We start from the raw sequence: 15,212 nt of genomic DNA on the forward strand, positions 1-15,212 counted from the left end.
CTGTACCCAGTGGTTTACCTGGCCGGTCTGTACCCAGTGGTTTACCTGGCCGGTCTATGCCCGGTGGTTTATCTCGCTGGTCTGTACCCGGTGGTTTATCTCGCTGGTCTGTACCCGGTGGTTTATCTCGCTGGTCTGTACCCGGTGGTTTATCTGGCTGGTTTATCGGTTTACACTAACAGGTGTGAATTAACTCCGGAGGGAAAGGAGAGGCCGGCGGACAAAGCAAAGCACGACCCGTGCCAGAAACACACAGATAAACAAGCTCCGAAGGACAAGGGAGACAATTCCAAACACAACCCACATCCCTTTTCCTCGTTCGGGCGGGAGCTCTCAGAAACCCCCACTTTTTCCTGTCCTGCCCTGTTGGGTGGCTCCAAAAAGCCCATTATTTTCCCATTTCCTCTGCTCTCCACGTTTTCCTGAACCGAAGGGCTTTAGAACCCGGGGTAGCGCAGCCCCCGTGCTGGGGGGGGGGGGGGGGTGTGCGCAGCAAAAACGGCCTAGGAAGGAAAATTCGAGAGTTTCTGCGAGTCCAAAGCTCCCATGGGGACAACACAACCGTCCCCGCTGCCCACGCCGGGGCTGGGGCGCAGGACGGCGGCCCTGGCTGGGCAGAGCTATCGGGACGTGGCTCGTTTGCCACCCTTAGATAAACTCGACAAGAATAAACCAGAAACCAGCAACTCCCGTTTTCAAACAGCCGGACCTTGTGATCCTAGGAGCAAACACGGCTCACCGGGGACCTTCTGCCCCCGAAGACGGGTCCCCGAGCACGAGGGCGCGGGACCGGGGGCGTCACGCGTCCCCTTTGGGGACGTGACGCGGGGCGGAGAGGGATTAGATCGGGATTATTTTGGGGAAGCGCCCCCAAAACGCAGCGGGTGGGGAGGGGTGTGGGTCCCCCATGGGGGGCTGCTGAAAGCAGCAGATTTGGGGGAAATATCCCCCCCCTCAATGCCCCACAAGGAGGGAGGGAGGCCCCAGGGTCAGGGTTTGATCCCGCACCCCAAACCTGCCCTTAATTACCTTAAATAATGTTGGGGGGAGCTGGGGGGCTGAGGAGAAGCCTCAGGCGCTGGGGGGGCTGTGGAAATGCGCCCAGGCTGCCCAGGGGGGGCTGAGGAAGGGGGGAAAGGCCCTGGGGGGGGTGCGGGGAAGCACCAGAGGCGCTGTGAAGCCGCTCCCAGTTGTCCCAGTACAGCAGGACCCGTCCCAGAGAGTCCCGAACTGGGAGCTGCCCCCCCCAGGGGGTTACCCCCCGCTCATGCCTGGGAACATTACGTCCTGTTCCCTGCGCGTCATTGGCCGCCGCCGCCGCCCTTTCTCGCTCCCCATTGGCCCGCCGCGCTGTCACTCCGCTTCCCCCCACCCCCCTCTTCCCTTGCACACGCTCCCCTCTCCTTCACACGCTGTCCACGCTCCGCACCCGGCGCCCTGATTGGCCGGCCGGGCCGTAAACAAGGCTGCGGCGGCCAATGGGGGCGCTGATCACGCGAGTAGCATGCCTGTCCACGCGCCCGCGGCGTGGCGCCGCTGCCATCAACAGGCGCGGGCGGGGGGGCGGAGGCTATAAAAGGGCCGCGGCGGCGGGGGTGCGCCCAGATCCCCGCGGGCAGCGAGCGGAGCGGAGCGGCGGTTGCGGCGCCACCGACCCGAGCTCCGATCGCCCTGTTCTCTGAAATCCGATCGCTCTGCCCCGTGCGGCGCTCCGGTTCGCGTCTCCACTGTTAACCCACGCTCCCCCCTCGAAGCCATGGTGATGTTCAAGAAGGTGAAGACTTTCACGCTGGCCTTCAGCGAGCCCGAGAAGGTTTATTGCAGCGGGGAGAAGGTGGCCGGGCGCGTGCTGGTGGAGGTGGCCGAGGTGACCCGCGTCAACGCCGTCAAGGTGCTGGCGTGCGGGGTGGCCAGGGTCAACTGGGCCAAGGGCCCCCAGCAGTGCAGGCAGGAGATGGAGTATCTGCGCTTCGAGGACGTGCTGGCCCTGGAGGAGCAGCCCACCGGTGAGGAAACGGGCTGGGAAATCATTAACCAGCAGAGGTTCCTGCTGGCTGGTGTCCTGGGGGAATGGAGGGTCTATGGTTGGGTGGTGGGACTGGGATGGGAAGGGGTGGGCTGGTGGCTGAATCTGGTGAGAAATAAGCGAAGTAATTGAACCCTACAAAGAGAGCGCTTGGCTGAGCCAAGTCCCAAGTTTGAAAGCTGAGGGGCATAAAAGAAAAGCTGGAGCATAGAGACAGGCACCGTTGATACCTAAAATCGGCAATTAGGTTTATTTAATGAGCCGGTTTACGGTGTCAGTGCGGTTGGCAGAGCCGCTGTGCCCGCGGGCGGCGGGTGCCGCGGCACAAAGGTCCCAGCCCGGGCAGATCTCACCCCAGACAAGGGAGCTTTTCCTCCTGGGCACAGAGACCTCCCCCAGCAGCTTCCTCGTGGGGCTTCTCCCAGAGATAGGGACTTGGCAGGGTGTCCCGGGAGATAACGGGGTGACGCGGAGTCTGGGAGATGGAGAGATTGCCGGGTGTTCCCGCAAACGGGAGGGTGTGGCGCGGGGACGGGACCGGAGCGCAGCGGGACGCGCTGTCCCGGCGCCCTGGGGATGGCGAAAGCAGCGAGATGAAAGGAGGAGCTCCCGGCTTTGGGACACGGTGTCAGCAGAACGGGATCACACTTGAGAACAAACCCACGGAGCTTCAGCTGACGTTTCCCTTCCTCCTTCTTCCCTTTTCCCAGATGGGGACGGCTCCGTAATCCTGAGACCCGGCAATAAATACGAGTACAAGTTCGGATTTGAGCTCCCCCAGGGGTGAGTACGAGCTGAACGTTGCCTCTTAAAAAGAAAATCAGATTGTTACAGAAAAGTGCTTCTGTTGCTTGAGATGTGTCTGACGGGCGTCTCTTCCCGCAGGCCTCTGGGTACCACGTTCAAGGGCAAGTACGGCTGCGTGGATTATTGGGTGAAGGCTTTTCTGGAGCGCCCATCCTTCCCCACCCAGGAGATAAAGAAACGCTTCGAGGTGATGGATCCCGTCGACGTGAACACTCCGGAATTGTTGGTAAGCGCAGCTTTACCCTGAGAAAGTTGGGTGTCAGCAGGTGTTACGAGAGAGAAAAGCCTCCAGGCAGGGTCAGTCCGACCTCAGGCATTAAGACTCCCCTAATGAGCTTTATTGCTGAGCGGGGATTAAATACTTAGTTGTTAAGAAGTCCTGGTTACTTCTAGAAATCTACACCAAGCGAGGGGCTTGTTCTGCTTTCACTTGGCTGTGAGATGCTCGAGCCTCGGGGGGAACTTGAAGTTCTTGTTGCACAATAAGAGGAAGGAAGGAGTGGGATGGGAGCAGTGGGAAGGTCGCAGCTCAGTAAATACCTGATTTCTCCACAGTCCCCGGTTGCTGCCAAGAAGGAGAAGAAGGTGTCTTGTATGTTCATCCCTGATGGACGCGTGTCGGTCAGCGCCCAGATCGACAGGAAGGGGTTTTGTGAAGGTAAGAGCTTGTCCTCCCTTCTCGGAGCTGGGGAGAAGGGGGCGTTGGACACAAGGGGGAGCGCTGGGAACACCAAACAAGCGAGGAGAAAGCCCCGACTTCGCTAAACGCTGCATCCCCTCCCTCCCCAGGCGACGACATCTGCATCAACGCCGACTTCGAGAACACATGCTCGCGCATCGTGGTGCCCAAAGCCGCCATCATCGCCAAGCACACCTACCTGGCCAACGGCCAGACCAAGGTCTTCACCCAGAAACTCTCCTGCGTCCGCGGCAACCACATCATCTCGGGCATGTCCGAGTCCTGGCGCGGCAAAACCATCCGCGTCAAGAAGCTCAAACCCTCCATCCTGGGCTGCAACATCCTCCGCGTCGAGTATTTCCTGCAGGTGAGGAGCGGGGCGTGATGTTCTCTGTCCTTCCTCGGTCACTGTGGGACTTTTGTCCCCTCTTGGTCCCCAACATGACGTAAGACTCTGGTTTTCCCTCTTGCAGATCTACGTGAGCGTCCCCGGCTCCAAGAAAATCATCTTGGAGCTGCCCCTGGTCATCGGCAGCCGCTCGGGCATCGGCAGCCGCAGCTCCAGCATGGCCAGTCAGACCAGTTCCGAGATGAGCTGGGTGGACTTGAACCTCCCTGATGCTCCGGAAGGTGAGTGGGGTTTGGTGGCAGCCAGAGGTCGAGTCCAGGGGGCTGAGATGGGGGAAACGGAGGTTTTATGGGGAGCTGACGGGTCCCTCTGTCCCTCGCAGCCCCTCCGTGTTACCTGGACATCGTCCCTGAAGACCATCGCCTGGAGAGCCCCACCACCCCGCTGCTGGACGACCCCGAGGGCTTCGACAGCCCCATCTTCATGTACGCGCCCGAGTTCAAGTTCATGCCGCCCCCCACCTACACCGAGGTGAGCAGCCGAGCTTTGCCTCCGGCCTAAACCTCCTCAGCAGGTTGTGCTTTTAAGGCTTGAGATGAAAACCTCAAGGTGTCTCAACGCTCTCCCCGCTTGCTCCCGCAGGTGGATCCCTGCATCGCCAACAACAACGTGCAGTGAGCGCCGGGCGGACGTTCCTCTCCCGCTTTTGATTTTTGGGACTGAATCCGCCGTGCGGTGACACCGCCCCGGTGCCAGCGTCCTGCCACGGCTCCCGGCGAGCGCGGAGGTGGCCGAGTGGCCGGAGTCTGTGTGTTCCCTCCCGCGTCCGAGGTTCTGGGCCTTGCCGGCAGCCAAAACCCTGGGAAAAAGCCCCAAACTCCCTTGGTGCTGGAGAATCGTGAGCGGGGAGGCGTGGAGGTCACAAACCCTTCGGAGAGGCGGCGAGTCCAGCCTGAAACAACCAAAAAAGACTCAGTGTCCAGAATCGGTGCCGCACACCGTCCTTGGGGACACGCGTGACCCGCGGCGGTCCCGTCTCTGAACGCACACGCGTGTGCAAAGCTTGGGACTAAACCCGGCTCTATGGCAGCGGGTTGTTGGTTTTAAACTTAAAACCCTTTAATCCCAGAGCGCAACCTGTCCCTGGTGCTCCCGCTGCTCTCAGGGAAGCACCAGCCCCGCTCTGAGCAGCTAAGCCTGGCCTAGAGTTCCATCAGCAAGCCCTGCCTGCTAAGCCCGGCTTAAAGTTCCAGTTGGCAGAGCTGGTTTATGCTGTGATCTCAGTCTTTTCTCAGCCCCCCGACCGCGGGGCGGGGAGAATCCCGCCCCCTCGCACTGCTGAAGACACAACATGTTCAAAAAGCTCGTTTTGTACTGGTTTTGTATTTGTTACTGGGGGGGGGGGGGGAGCCAAGTGGTGTATTTTGTACCGTTTCTATTTCTGCCCCCGTGGGGCCACGTTTCTAATAAAGAGACAAATAAAGGTGGTGGAGCCTCTTGCGCTTGACCTTGCCGGGGGGGGGGCGATGGGGAAGGGATGAGGTCCCACAACCCTGGGGTCACCTGGGGGGGGTGACATGTCCCCTTGTCCCCAGTGAGCCCCGGGGTCCCTCCTGCGGCAGCTGCACCCAAAGACTTGGAAATGATTCACATTTTTTGGCCCCTTCTCCTTCCCCCACTTCTTGGGCTGTTTCTCCTTTTTCTTTCCTCTTTCCCCCCTCTTCCTTTTCCCCCCTTTTTTATCCCATTTTCCCCCTTTCCCACGCCCTTCCCCCGCTCAGCCACTCTCCACTGCCCTTTTTCCGGCTCAAAACCCCCAAATTGGGTCAAAAAGCAGCATTCGGATCAACACCCACCAGGAGGGGAAACTGAGGCCCGGGGGCGGGGCGGGGCTGGAGTTCCCGCTCCCGTCGCTGCTCCAGCGGCAGCCCCCGCTCCCCCCCCCAGAGCTATTTTTGGGGAAGTGGGTGAAAGGTGAGGGAACAGAAAAACAGGCGGTGACGCCAGCGCGGCGTCGAGGAAGAGGAACAGCGGCCAACACGGCCCATGCAGCCAGTGCAGCCGCGACCTTGAGCGCGGCTCCGCGCCCTCACCCCTCCCCGACTTGGCAGCCCCCGCGGGGACACCAGTGACAATGGGTCCTGGATCCCCCCGGCCCCTGTGCCTCAGTTTCCCCACCCCGCACCCTCTCCCCCCCCGCCTGCCCTTATCTCCCCGCTGCCAGCAGCACCGGGGGGGCCTTATCAGCCGCTCCCCCGTGCCTCAGTGTCCCCTCCTGGGGCTCAGCCACAGTCCCCTTGTCCCGCTGGCACTGTCCCCTGGGCCGCCCACAGGGACCCCTAAAACTGGGGGACCCTCCGCGCTCTGGCTCCCCCCGTGCCTCCGTTTCCCCCCTAGGGGCTGCACGCCCAGGCGCGGGGCTGAGCCGCTGTCCCCTTGCCCTGCTGGCACTGTCACCATCCCCGGGCCACCCGCCATCCCCCCAGACACCCACAGGGACCCCAACAATCATAGGGGACCCTCCAGGCTCCATCTCCCCACGTGCCTCAGTTTCCCCTCCCCGTGCCCAGGCGTGGGGCCCAGCCGCTGTCCCCGTGCGCGCCTGGCACTGTCACATCCCGGCTGGCACTGTCCCTGTTCCCGGCTGGCACTGTCACATCCCGGCTGGCACTGTCCCCATCCCGGCTGGCACTGTCCCCATCCCGCCTGGCACTGTCCCGTCCTGGGCCGCCCTCCAAGCCGGCGAAAGGTCACCCCCCGCTCCGAGCCAAGTATGGGCAGAAAGAGCCGCGCTGGGGGACAGCGGCCGGGGCGGGGGGGACACCACCCCAGGGCTCACATCCTGTCCCCTCTCCCCCGTGTCCCCCGCAGGGGTATTTTTGCCCCCCCCATTTTCTCCCCTACCTGCTCAGACGGGGTCGGCGGCCGCCGCACTGAACCGCGCCCAAACCAGCGGGTCCCTGCAAAATAACAGAGACTGAGGCTGCTGCCCCCCGGGGGTGACGGTGGCCCCAGAGCCCCCCCAGCCCACGGCTGGTCCGGGGTCTCCACGGGCTGTGGCGGCCACCGACCCGCCGGGCAACTGGGGAAAGGGAACTGGAAACGGGGGGGAGTGAACTGGGAATGGGGAACGGGAGTTAACTGGGAACGGGAGTTAACTGGGAACGGGATGGACTGGGAACGGGGGGCAACGGGGACAGGAACGTCCCCAAAGGGCCACACGGAGCATCCGCAGCTTCGGCTGCAGCCCGGCCCCCCCTTCCACGCAGCAGCACCCCCACCGCTCCCCCTGCCATGGGGTGGCACAGGGACCCCAAACACCACCCAGGGTGACACAGGGGACCCCAAACCTCACCCAGGGTGGCACAGGGACCCCAAACCCCACCCAGGGTGACACAGAGATCCCAAACCCCATGGGGGTGACACAGAGATCCCAAACCCCACGGGGGTGACACAGGGACCCCAAACCCCACTCAGGGTGACATGGGGACCCCAAGCCCCACCCAGGGTGACACAAGGACCCCGAACCCCACGGGGGTGACACAGGGACCCCAAACCCCACGGGGGTGACACAGGGACCCCAAGCCCCACGGGGGGTGACACAGGGACCCCAAGCCCCACGGGGGTGGCAACCGCGGGGGCAGCAGCTGGTGCTGGGCACGGGGACCCACAGGGAAACTGCGGCACAGACCCGGGCGCAGCTTTTCCAGCCGGGTTTGCTGCTGGGGGGCCGGATCCTTCCCTGGGGGTCCCGCTGCTGCCCCCCCCATGTGACATCGTTTCTTTGCCCCAAGGAAACCGCCCCGGCCCCGTGACGGCCCCGCCCCCGGGGGCGCTGTTGCTGTGCGGGGGGGGCACACAAACGCAGCTTCCGTTGGGTTTTCTGAATGGCCCGGACGAACCGGCCGGGAACGGAGCCGGGCCCGGGGGGCGGAGCCGGCACGTGAGCCCCGCCCGAGCGCCCCGGGCCCCCGCCCCGAGCACCTGACCCCAACACCTTCTGACCCCCAAACACACCTGACCCCCCCCAACACACCTGACCCCAACACCTTCTGACCCCCAAACACACCTGACCCCCCCAAACACACCTGACCCCCCAAACACACCTGACCCCAACACCTTCTGACCCCCAAACACACCTGACCCCCCCAACACACCTGACCCCCCCCAACACACCTGACCCCAACACCTTCTGACCCCCAACACACCTGACCCCCCCAACACACCTGACCCCCCCCAAACACACCTGACCCCCCCAAACACACCTGACCCCAACACCTTCTGACCCCCAAACACACCTGACCCCCCCAACACACCTGACCCCAACACCTTCTGACCCCCAAACACACCTGACCCCCAAACACACCTGACCCCCCCAACACACCTGACCCCAACACCTTCTGACCCCCAAACACACCTGACCCCCAAACACACCTGACCCCCCCAAACACACCTGACCCCCCCCAAACACACCTGACCCCCCAAACACACCTGACCCCCCCCCAAACACACCTGACCCCAACACCTTCTGACCCCCAAACACACCTGATCCCCCCAAACACACCTGACCCCCCCAACACACCTGACCCCAACACCTTCTGACCCCCAAACACACCTGACCCCCAAACACACCTGACCCCCCCAAACACACCTGACCCCCCCCAAACACACCTGACCCCCCAAACACACCTGACCCCCCCCCAAACACACCTGACCCCAACACCTTCTGACCCCCCAAACACACCTGACCCCCCCAAAACACACCTGACCCCCCCCTGAAACCCACTTGACCCCCCAAACCCCCCTTCCTCCCCCCAGCCGCTGGTGCCCGTGCTGAGTTTAAGGCGGCTCAGCCCAGCCCTAAGCGGGGGGGTGGGGGGGCAAACCTCACGGGCACCCCCAAACCCTCCCCGCGCTGCAGCGGGGCTGGAAAACCCAATACCCACCCCCCCAAATAATCCCGGGGGGGTCGAGGCCGCGGGACAAAGCGAGCTGGAAATGCACAAATTCGCTTTAATCCGCCCCAAATCCAGTTTAAAAAGCCCAAATGGTAAAAAGCTGCCCAAAAAAAGGCGGGGGGGGCTGGGGGGGCATCGCCCCTAAAGTCACCGCGAAAGGGACAGCGCCACCCAGCGCTGGCCTGGGGACAAGGCGGGGGTGTCACCCCCCCACCAGGGGTTCGGGAACCCCCCGGGACCCCCTCAAGTTGGGGACCGCGGGGAGTCCCCATGACACCCCCCCCCCCGATCTGGGGTGTCCCCATGTCACCCCCCCCCCGATCTGGGGAGTCCCCATGTCACCCCCACCCCGATCTGGGGAGTCCCCATGTCACCCCCACCCCGATCTGGGGTGTCCCCTCCGTCCCTGGAGCACAAGCGCCACCTGCCGGTTGCAGGGGACGGTGACAGGGGACCCAGGCGTTCGGGGGAGGTAGGTGACAGAGACCCCTGGTGTCCTGGGCGGGGGTGACAAGGGACCCAGGCATCAAGGAAAGTGACAGGGGACCCGTGTCCCGGGGGGGCTGGTGACAAGGGACCCCCCAGGAACGGGGGTGACGCAAGACCCCAGTGTCCCAGGGGACCCAGAGATCCGGGACAGGGTGACAGGGGATGCTGGTGTCTGGGGGGGTGACAGGGGACACTGGGGGGTGACAGGGGACGCTGGTGTCCTGGGGGGTGACAGGGGACACTGGGGGGTGACAGGGGACGCTGGTGTCCTGGGGGGTGACAGGGAACGCTGGGGGGTGACAGGGGACGCTGGTGTCCTGGGGGGTGACAGGGGATGCTGGGGGTGACAGGGAACGCTGGGGGGTGACAGGGGACGCTGGTGCCCTGGGGGGTGACAGGGGACGCTGGGGGTGACAGCCAGGAGGCTCAGTAAACGGCCTCGTCCATGTTGTCATCGCTGTCCCCACCGAAGTCCTCCCCGTTGTCGAAGTAGGACATGATGTAATCGGTCTCCTGGGGACACAGGGGACAGCAAGGGGGTGAGGGGACACCCCCGCCCCCCCGCCAGGGTGACCCCCGCAGTGTCCCCCAGCCCATGTCACCTCCTCGTGCTCCTCCTCGTCGTACTCCTCCTCCTCCTCCTCCTTCCCTTCCTCCTCCTCCTCTTTCTCCTCTTCCTCCTCCGATGTCACCTCCTCCTCCTTCTTCTCCAGGCTCTAGGGGTTCAGGGACCCCCAGCGTCAACCAGGGGGGGGGACACCCCAAACCCCCCCAGCACAGGGGACAGCGGCCGAGCCTTCGGCCTCGGTACCTCCAGTTTCTTAATGGCCTCCTCCTTGTCGAGCACCACGCGCTGCTTGGCCTTGGGGATGAGGATGGTGCTTCCTGGGGGGGAGGGGGGAGTGTGACCCCCGGGGGGACGGGGACAACGAGGGGACAAAGGGACAACGTGGGGACACTCACGGCCTTTCCGCAGCCGCCGCACCCGGATCTTCAGCTCCCGCGGCAGCCGCCTCCAGTCTGGGGGGGCAAAGTGAGGGGGTCAGACACCCCCCCATGTCCCCCTGATGTCCTTGTCCCCCCCGGGTCCCCGTGTCCCCCCTTACCCGGGTTCCAGTCGATGGCGCTGTCGACGGGGCTGGAGAGCTGGTACTTGTCTGAGTAGCGCTCGATATCTGGGGGGCGGTGAGGGGGGGGGGTCACCGCGGGGGGACACGTGGGGACACCCAGGGTGCAAAGCAGCTGGGAATGGGCACAATGGGGCTGGGGGGGCACAAAACGGTGGTGAGGGGGTGATGGGGCTGGGGGGTCACAACCGTGAGGGTGTCTGTGGGTCTGGGGGGGTCACTAGAGCGACAGTGGGGGGGTGATGGGTTTGGGGGGTCCCAACGTGGGGCTGCGTTCCCCCCTCTCTCCGCACCCCTGCCCCAAGGGGGTGCAGTGGGGTGTGGGGGGGGTCCCGCGTGGGTGCCCCCCCCGCCCGTACCTCTCCGGGGCGCCCCCGGTTTGACGAAATACGGGAGGTTTTTCATGGCCCCCCGCAGCTCCTGCTTCAGCGCCAGCATGTACTCGCCCTCCTCCCCCCCCGGCAGGGGCGCGGCGCGGTGCTCCAGGGGCTGGGGACAGGGGACAGGGGGACACGGGGTGTGTCAGTGCTCCAGGGGCTGGGGACAGGGGACACGGGGTGTGTCAGTGCTCCAGGGGCTGGGGACAGGGGACAGGGGACATGGGGGACACGGGGTGTGTCAGAGCTCCAGGGGCTGGGGACAGGGGACAGGGGACATGGGGTGTGTCAGTGCTCCAGGGGCTGGGGACAGGGGAGAGGGGACACGGGGTGTGTCAGTGCTCCAGGGGCTGGGGACAGGGGACAGGGGACACGGGGGACACAGGGGACACGGGGTGTGTCAGTGCTCCAGGGGCTGGGGACAGGGGACAGGGGACACGGGGGACACAGGGGACACGGGGTGTGTCAGTGCTCCAGGGGCTGGGGGACAGGAGGGGACCAGGGGTGATGAGGGTGTGGGTGCTCAGCCCTGGGGGACAGGGGGACCAGGGGTGATGAGGGTGTGGGTGCTCAGCCCTGGGGGGACAGGAGGTGATGAGGGTGTGGGTGCTCAGCCCTGGGGGGACAGGGGGACCAGGGGCGATGAGGGTGTGGGTGCTCAGCCCCCCGGGGGTCGCACACGGCCCAGGGGGGCTCAAGGGTTCCCACACACGCCGGGACCCCCCCGGACTCACCGGGAACAGCGGGGAGGGCTGGAGCGTGGGGGGGGGCAGCGCGTCCCCCTTCCCGATGCCAACGGCCTCCATGTTGAACGTCATCTGCCCCCGGCCCCGGCCGCGGGCCGCCATGGCGGGGCCGGGGGCGCTGGGGAGCGGGAGGCGGTAACGGGGGAGCCCTGGTCTGGGGGGCAGCCCCCGAGATAGGAGATTTCAGGGGGATAAGGAGGGTGGGGCAGCCGCCCCCGGGGCACGGGGACCCGGCGCAGCCCCCCCGGTTCCCCCCGGTTCCCCCCGTTCCCCGGTCCCGTGCTCACCCGCGCCTGCGCAGCCGCTCCACGTGCGTCCGGGATGCGCGCCGCTCGCAGGGGGCGGAGCACGCACGATGTGCAGGCGGCGGAGCCAATCACAGCGGAGGGGGCGGGGCGAGAGGCGGAGCGGAGGAATGAATGAGTGAGTGAGTGAGTGAATGGGGCCGGGGGTCGGTACCGGGGGGCGGTGGGGAGAGAGGGGCTGGGGGGAAAACTGGGGGGTGCAGGGGTTGCCCCATAGCCCCCAGCGCCCCCGCTCTGCGGCATCTCAGCCCCCCCAGCACTGTGGCTTTGCGGCCCCACAGACCCCCAAGCTGCTGCTCCGGGGCCCCCAGCCCCGCCTCGCTGTGCTGTGACCCCCAAACCTCGCTGTGCTGTGACCCCCAAACCTCGCTGTGCTGTGACCCCCTCAGTCTGTCTGTATTGGGACCCCCAACCCCATGGTCGCCCCAGTCTCGATGCCCCATGACCCCCGACCCCTGTGTTCTGCCCCCCAGCCCTGCTGCGCAGTGGCCCCCCCAGCCCCACTGCGTTGTGCCCCCCAGACCTCTGTGTTCTGCCCCCCAGCCCCACTGCCCCGTGACCCCCAGCCCCTCCGCGCTGTCGTCCCAAACCCCACATCTCTGTGCGCTACGCTTCGGGGTTTTTGTGCACACCGGGTGACAACCCCGGTCTGGGGACAGCACCGCGACCCCCGCCCGGCCCCCGGCGCCCCCGCAGCCCCGCAGGCCGCTCAGCGCAGCGGGTGCGGCGCCGCCCGCGCCGCCGGGTGATTCATCCGCTGCGCCCCCCCCGCGCCCGCAGCCGCCAAAAATAGCGGTGCGGGGGGGGGAAGAACCCTCCAAATAACCTCCCCTGCCTCCCCCCGCTCCACCGCAGCCGGGCCGGGATGGCGGCCACGGGGCGACGGCCCCGGCTCCTCCGGCCCCGGGACAGCGGGGACCAGGACCCGGCGCCGGGGGATGCGCTGCTCCGGTTGCCATGGTAACGCAGGAAGGGATGGGGGAGAGAGGGGCGGCTGGGGGAGGCTCCTCTCGGGGTCCCCCCCACGCGGGGATGGTGCAGCCCCGAGCGCCAGGCCCGGGCTCGGTGGCTGCCGCTGTATTGGGGGGGGGGCTGGCAGAGCCGGGCGGGTGAACTCGGGGGTAAAATGGGGGGGTGGGCGGTTTCTCCCCCATTTTCTTGGCGGCTCAGAGCTGAGGAGCGGGATGGGCTGCGGTCACCATGGGAACGGTGCGGGCAGGGATGCGGGAGCGGGTGGGGGTACCGGAGGGGACACAGCAGGGGACACGGGCAGGGGTGCGGGGGGGGGGGCAGGAGGGGATTTGGGGGTATGGAAGGGGATGGGGGGGATGGGGTGCAGGGGGCTGGGGACACGGGCTGGGGACACGGCAGGACGGCCCAGGGGACCGCGGGCTGTGCCGGTTGGTGGCATCCGCGGGAACCGGCCCCTCGTGGGACCCAGCCGGGAAAACCGAGGCAGGGACCCCATCCCGGAGGTTTGCGGGGGGGATTTGACCCGCGCCGTGTCCCCTCGCAGTGAGCAGGTGACACCTGGGGACCGCCGCACCCCCCCGCTGCCGTGAGCGCCGCCATGCCCAGCCCCGTCCGCCGCCCCCCCGGTGCCACCGGGCCGCCCGGCGCCGCCGCCACGGTACCGGCCGACGGCTCGGCCCTGCTGCGCGCGGTGGCCCAGGGCAAGTTCCGCCTGACGCGGCTGCTGCTGGAGGGGGGCGCCTACATCAACGAGGGCAACGCCGCCGGGCTCACGCCCCTGATGGCAGCGTGCGGCGCCGACTACGCCGACCCGCCGGAGCAGCCGCGCATGGTGCGGTACCTGCTGGAGAACGGCGCCGACCCCAACATCCCCGACAAGACGGGGAAGACGGCGCTGATGCACGCGTGCGCCCAGGGCGCCGGGCCCGGCGTGGCCGCGGTGCTGCTGGCCCACGGCGCCGACCCCAGCGCCCGCGACTACGCCGGGGCCTCGGCCCTGGTTTACGCGGTGGAGCGCGGGGAGCGGGAGACGCTGCGGGTGCTGCTGGACGCCTGCAAAGCGCGGGGGAAGGAGGTGATCATCATCACCACCGACACGTCCCCCTCGGGCACCAAGACCACCCGCCAGTACCTCAACTCGCCGCCGTCGCCGGGGCCGGAGGGGAAGCGCTCGCCGGGGGGCTGCATGTCGCCCTCGGACATCGAGGTGCGGGCGGCGGCGTCGCCGGCGGGCAGCGAGAAGGAGGAGGAACGGGACATTTTCTGCTTCCCCCCCCCGCCGCCCGTCGCCGCCGCCCCCGACCTCCCCCGGGGCGCGCGGGGGCGGCCGCTGAAGCGCCTCAATTCCGAGCCCTGGGGGCTGGTGGCTTCGGCGGCGCCGGAGGGGGCGCGGGGAGCCGCGGCGGAGCGGTTGGTGCCGGGGCTGGAGGGGCTGAGCCTGGGGGGGCGGCCGCGCCGGCACAGCGTGGAGGGCCGGGAGGCGGCGGGGCTGCCGGGGGGCGCCTGGGCCGAGCGCGTCCCCCCGCCGTGTCCCCAACCGCCGCCGCGCCGCAACACGGCCCCCGAAACGGCGCGGGGGGGCAAACCGCGCCGGGACCCCCCCGAAAACGAGGGGCACCCCCAGAGCGGCGAATCGTCCCCCCCCGGCGCCCGCCGGCGCGCCCCGGGTTTGCTGGAGCGGCGCGGCTCCGGGACCCTGCTGCTGGAGCCCTGGGCCCCCGGGAGGTTCCTGCCCCCCCTGCCGCCCCCCCGCGCGCCCCCCCCGGGCCCCCCCTCGCCCAAGGGCCGCCGGAAGCTGCTGCGGCGCCACTCGATGCAGCCAGAGGAGCTGCGGCTGCTCGTGAACTTCCAGAGCGCGCTGGCGCCCGAGCCGGGCACTTAGGGACCCCACGTCCCCCCCAGCAAAAAGTGGCACCCGGACGCCCGGGTCCTGCTCACCGGGTCTTTAGGGACCCCCCCGGGCCGCTCTGACACCCCCCGGCTGCCCCGCTGCCACCGCAGGGCCTCCTCACGCAGGTGGTGGCGCGTTCACTCTGAAACCTACTGATGACCGCGGGCTCCCGCCGACTCTTCCAGCGCTGCCGTGGGCAGAAACTTTGCACGACCCCAAATTCCTTCGGGAGCCGGAGTCCCCCCCGCCCCCCCCTCCCCAGGGTCCCCCCCAGTTTGGGGTGCGGGTCCCAGTGAGGGGTGCAATGGGGCGGGGGGGCCGACGCTGTCGGTGTCCCGGTGAATAAAGGCTCCGTAAATAAACCCATCGCTTCCCAGTGGTCATTTTGAGGAAAAATGGCTTTTTTTAAACAAATAAATTGTTTTACTGGCAGCCCCGGGATTAAGAACAGAGATCAGAACCAGGATTGAGAACCGGGATTAAGAA

At 66.7% G+C, this 15,212-nt stretch overlaps 3 protein-coding genes across 8 annotated transcripts; 2 read left to right on the top strand and 1 right to left on the bottom strand.

Annotated features, from left to right (window-relative positions):
- Positions 1-1,591: 1,591 nt before the first annotated feature.
- Positions 1,592-5,348, top strand: TXNIP (thioredoxin interacting protein). Its single transcript, XM_065857833.2, has 8 exons — positions 1,592-2,006; positions 2,737-2,809; positions 2,912-3,059; positions 3,389-3,491; positions 3,623-3,879; positions 3,986-4,142; positions 4,244-4,392; positions 4,504-5,348. The coding sequence occupies exons 1-8, from the start codon at positions 1,757-1,759 to the stop codon at positions 4,537-4,539; spliced, it is 1,173 nt and encodes a 390-aa protein (XP_065713905.1). The 5' UTR covers positions 1,592-1,756; the 3' UTR covers positions 4,540-5,348.
- Positions 5,349-8,860: 3,512 nt separating this feature from the next.
- On the bottom strand, positions 8,861-12,121 carry POLR3GL (RNA polymerase III subunit GL). 4 transcript variants are annotated; one of them, XR_011736047.1, is made up of 8 exons: positions 11,846-12,121; positions 11,547-11,712; positions 10,415-10,483; positions 10,272-10,328; positions 10,120-10,193; positions 9,911-10,024; positions 9,665-9,821; positions 8,861-9,625 (listed from the first exon to the last, which is right to left on the bottom strand). XR_011736047.1 is itself a non-coding variant. In XM_065857897.2 (8 exons), exons 2-8 carry the CDS (start codon positions 11,658-11,660, stop codon positions 9,735-9,737), a joined length of 645 nt encoding a protein of 214 aa, XP_065713969.1. In that variant the 5' UTR covers positions 11,661-11,712; positions 11,846-11,917; the 3' UTR covers positions 8,861-9,734. The 4 variants fall into 4 exon arrangements, 3 of the variants coding, with proteins under 3 accessions (XP_065713969.1, XP_071656399.1, XP_071656400.1); XM_065857897.2 differs by adding an exon at positions 10,795-10,924 and having other exon boundaries at positions 8,861-9,821; positions 11,846-11,917; XM_071800298.1 differs by having other exon boundaries at positions 8,861-9,821.
- Positions 11,945-15,088, top strand: ANKRD34A (ankyrin repeat domain 34A). 3 transcript variants are annotated; one of them, XM_065857896.2, is made up of 3 exons: positions 11,945-11,981; positions 12,719-12,823; positions 13,380-15,088. In XM_065857896.2, exon 3 carries the CDS (start codon positions 13,434-13,436, stop codon positions 14,715-14,717), a length of 1,284 nt encoding a protein of 427 aa, XP_065713968.1. In that variant the 5' UTR covers positions 11,945-11,981; positions 12,719-12,823; positions 13,380-13,433; the 3' UTR covers positions 14,718-15,088. The 3 variants fall into 3 exon arrangements, with proteins under 3 accessions (XP_065713968.1, XP_071656397.1, XP_065713967.1); XM_071800296.1 differs by having other exon boundaries at positions 11,952-11,985; XM_065857895.2 differs by lacking the exon at positions 11,945-11,981 and having other exon boundaries at positions 12,578-12,823.
- Positions 15,089-15,212: the final 124 nt, after the last annotated feature.

This window comes from Patagioenas fasciata, chromosome 30, assembly GCF_037038585.1.
Source record: "Patagioenas fasciata isolate bPatFas1 chromosome 30, bPatFas1.hap1, whole genome shotgun sequence".
Classification (NCBI taxonomy): Eukaryota; Metazoa; Chordata; class Aves; order Columbiformes; family Columbidae; genus Patagioenas; species Patagioenas fasciata.

What these genes read in the sequence shown, in the direction of transcription:
- TXNIP (XM_065857833.2), top strand. Translation starts at nt 1,757, where the DNA reads ATGGTGATGTTCAAGAAGGTGAAGACTTTCACGCTGGCCTTCAGCGAG. An exon ending in CCTGGAGGAGCAGCCCACCG is followed by an intron (nt 2,007 to 2,736) that starts GTGAGGAAACGG and finishes CCCTTTTCCCAG; the next exon opens with ATGGGGACGGCTCCGTAATC. An exon ending in CGCCCCCCACCTACACCGAG is followed by an intron (nt 4,393 to 4,503) that starts GTGAGCAGCCGA and finishes TTGCTCCCGCAG; the next exon opens with GTGGATCCCTGCATCGCCAA.
- POLR3GL (XM_071800298.1), bottom strand. Translation starts at nt 12,106, where the DNA reads ATGCCGCAGAGCGGGGGCGCTGGGGGCTATGGGGCAACCCCTGCACCC. An exon ending in AGCCCTCCCCGCTGTTCCCG is followed by an intron (nt 10,484 to 11,546) that starts GTGAGTCCGGGG and finishes ACCGCCCCCCAG; the next exon opens with ATATCGAGCGCTACTCAGAC. An exon ending in CGCCATCGACTGGAACCCGG is followed by an intron (nt 10,329 to 10,414) that starts GTAAGGGGGGAC and finishes TTGCCCCCCCAG; the next exon opens with ACTGGAGGCGGCTGCCGCGG.
- ANKRD34A (XM_065857896.2), top strand. Translation starts at nt 13,434, where the DNA reads ATGCCCAGCCCCGTCCGCCGCCCCCCCGGTGCCACCGGGCCGCCCGGC.